The sequence below is a fragment of the Octopus bimaculoides genome, chromosome 3 (genome assembly GCF_001194135.2).
Source record: "Octopus bimaculoides isolate UCB-OBI-ISO-001 chromosome 3, ASM119413v2, whole genome shotgun sequence".
NCBI lineage: Eukaryota > Metazoa > Mollusca > Cephalopoda > Octopoda > Octopodidae > Octopus > Octopus bimaculoides.
This window is the reverse complement of record NC_068983.1, coordinates 15,488,670-15,491,693: the sequence shown is the minus strand read 5'-3', so window position 1 is coordinate 15,491,693 and position 3,024 is coordinate 15,488,670. Positions and strand designations below refer to the sequence as shown.

The 3,024-nt window shown below is 39.4% G+C and overlaps 2 protein-coding genes across 2 annotated transcripts; one reads left to right on the top strand and one right to left on the bottom strand.

The window, feature by feature from the left end:
- Positions 1 to 1,341: 1,341 nt before the first annotated feature.
- LOC106869248 (histone H2B, gonadal) lies at positions 1,342 to 1,824 on the bottom strand. The gene has a single exon (XM_014914906.2). The coding sequence runs from the start codon at positions 1,785 to 1,787 to the stop codon at positions 1,416 to 1,418; it is 372 nt and encodes a 123-aa protein (XP_014770392.1). The 5' UTR covers positions 1,788 to 1,824; the 3' UTR covers positions 1,342 to 1,415.
- A 99-nt stretch (positions 1,825 to 1,923) lies between these two features.
- LOC106869247 (histone H2A) lies at positions 1,924 to 3,024 on the top strand. Its single transcript, XM_014914905.2, has one exon. The coding sequence runs from the start codon at positions 2,057 to 2,059 to the stop codon at positions 2,432 to 2,434; it is 378 nt and encodes a 125-aa protein (XP_014770391.1). The 5' UTR covers positions 1,924 to 2,056; the 3' UTR covers positions 2,435 to 3,024.

Below are 3,024 nucleotides of genomic sequence, written 5' to 3'. Positions count from 1 at the left end.
ATGTGGGAAAATCTTTTCTTTGTTTTTTTTCATATTCGTTCCCTACACTTCTTTTTTTATTTTGTTTCCGGGTAATATTGTAAACATTAACCAAATTTTGAATAATAAAAATTAAATATCACAAGAATGCATCAGGATTTTAGAAATAATTCGGTGGGGTATGGCCAAAAATCGGTTGGGAATCACTTGTCTAGAACAAGGTGTAGTTCATGTAGGAATTATTGGATTGACATGCAAAGCATTTTCCTGATATGCACAATTTCTGCATAGAGAACAATTCATCACCAAAAGCTATTCTAGCCGCCCTCCAACGACGCTTGAGGTAAATGTTTATATGCCTGACACATCAGTTCGACTGGAACAGGGCGCGATTAGACGGTTTCTTGATAAAAGAGTTTTGCTAAATGGATCAAAACTAAAAACTAAGTAATTTTGGTTCTTATTTTAGGAAGATGCATGACCCTCAGGCTGGCTAATCAGTACGGTGATCGTTAAACAGCCTCATTGCAACTTCTAAGTTGCGCCGAGATACCTCTGAACAATATCAACAGTGAGGCTATAAAATTGCACTAAGTCTGTTCTAGGTGTTAGAAGATATCAATAAAAAGTAAATGACTTAACGAAATCATTTTTCTCAACATTTGATTTCCTTAAACCTGTTATGGTCGTTGATGGGAGGAAGTTCCGTTAGTTGTGTATCTGATCTGGTACCAGTAAACTATTCGTTTGATTAGGGTTGAAATTTCTACACTTTCTGGTGGGTTTTTAATAAAGGATAAACGATTCGGAGTATCCCCTAGTTCAACGTCTGAAATAAAGTTTGAAATGGAAAATAGAACTTGCGGGGAAATGCCTTTGTAGGTAGTCTCACGTAGTCATCCAATCTTTTAAAGGCGTTCCAAAATCCACGACTTATCCATCTGGTACCAGAACAATACTGTGCTTTCTTTTGATTGGGATTGAAATTTCTACACTTACTGATGGGTTTTTAATAAAGGACAAATGTTTCGGAGTGTCTCCTAGTTTAACGTCTGAAATAAATTTTGAAATGGGAAATAAGAGAAATAACGTAATCCGGGATACGTTGGATAAAGCCTGGAAATAATGCCAAAGCACGAACTTAACCTGGGGCTGAATGACAATAACTAACGCGAATCCAGTGTTGGTATGTCAGCTAGCGACGAGCTAGATTTGATGAAATAAATTTGATAATAAAGTTGTCCACCCAGGTATGGATATGCCCAATAATGATCAAATCCCGTCGTATGAAGTTTATTTCGGTCTATGTATTTGCTTGTAACTATGAAAGCAATAGCGACAATGATAGCTTAACTCGACAATAGGTTGAGATGAACAATGGTTAGGATATGAAGGGCCCTTAAAAGGGCCATTGAGTTTTCAAATACGAGAAAGATTTACTTGGTGCTGGTGTATTTTGTGACAGCTTTTGTACCTTCAGAGACAGCGTGTTTGGCCAACTCACCAGGGAGGAGAAGACGGACAGCGGTCTGGACCTCACGACTGCTGATGGTTGAACGTTTGTTGTAGTGAGCTAAACGGCTGGCCTCATTAGCGATTCTTTCGAACAGATCGTTAACGAAACTGTTCATGATAGACATAGCTTTGCTCGAGATGCCAGTATCAGGATGAACTTGTTTCATGACTTTGTAGATGTAGATAGAATAACTTTCCTTCCTCTTCCTCTTCTTCTTCTTGTCTCCAGTACGTGGGACTTTAGATTTGGACGCCTTTTTGGCTCCTTTGACGGGTGTTGGTGTAGGTGGCATGACTGAATGCGAGATTCGATGCGAAGTGACAACACTGACAAGTTTACTCTATTTATAGCTGACAAGTAGGCTCACCAGACAAGTAACACCAAATAGTTTGGCGCGTTTTAATTTCATTGGTGAAAATTGACATATGCAATAATCACATGACAATGGTGAGAAAAAATGATTTTTACTAACTGCTGGAGCCTACAGAAGTCTATATAAAGGTAGATTTCCCATTTAAGCTCACTGTACACTTATTTAAGTGATCTACATTCTATATAACTATGTCTGCACGTGGAAAAGGAGGCAAAGTGAGAGGAAAGAGCAAGACTCGTTCATCCCGTGCTGGACTTCAGTTCCCTGTCGGCCGTATCCACCGTCTCCTCCGTAAAGGAAACTATGCCGAGCGAATTGGCGCCGGAGCTCCTGTCTACCTAGCAGCTGTAATGGAATACTTAGCTGCTGAAGTTTTGGAGTTGGCTGGAAATGCTGCCAGAGACAACAAGAAGACTAGAATCATTCCGCGTCACTTGCAGTTAGCCATCCGCAACGACGAGGAACTGAACAAACTTTTATCAGGTGTTACTATCTCGCAGGGTGGCGTCCTTCCCAACATCCAAGCAGTTCTTCTTCCCAAGAAGACCCAGAGACCCGCTAAGTAAACATTTTGGTTTCTTAGTACTATTATTAAAGGTCCTTTTTAGGGCCATTAACCCTTACGTATCGTCATTCTCTACTGATTACTTAAGAAAACGATTCTAAAGATATCCGAAGTAAACCGCTTGCAGCTTATCGTACTGGACATTTTCAACCCAACCGGTTGGTGCTAGTCCAATTGAATAGGTTAATTTACCATTCAGGTGTCGTCTTAAGTCGCTTTGTAACGGCATTACAAATATATAAACGTAGCAACTATGCTGTAATTTTAAATCTATTTTGCCCGCTCAGAAAGTAATACCCATCTTTTCCTGGGAATTTATCCTCAGATGAAAACCGTGGCAGCAGATTGTAACTACACTAAAGGAGCCCAAATATATTGCCAGAGAAGTCCTAAACACCGAGTTTTCCATATAGGAATTGATTTTCGATCTGTCATAAATAGTATCCTTAAATGTACAATGTCTGGTCCGAAAATGTTTTAGATATGTAAAATGCTCATCTTGGAGTACACTGAAAAAATAAACACCGCAAAGGTATTCGAGGGCATGTTTACTCCGGCCATAATCCTTGAAACAATTTTTAAGATGAAGAT

What these genes read in the sequence shown, in the direction of transcription:
- LOC106869247 (XM_014914905.2), top strand. Translation starts at nt 2,057, where the DNA reads ATGTCTGCACGTGGAAAAGGAGGCAAAGTGAGAGGAAAGAGCAAGACT.
- LOC106869248 (XM_014914906.2), bottom strand. Translation starts at nt 1,787, where the DNA reads ATGCCACCTACACCAACACCCGTCAAAGGAGCCAAAAAGGCGTCCAAA.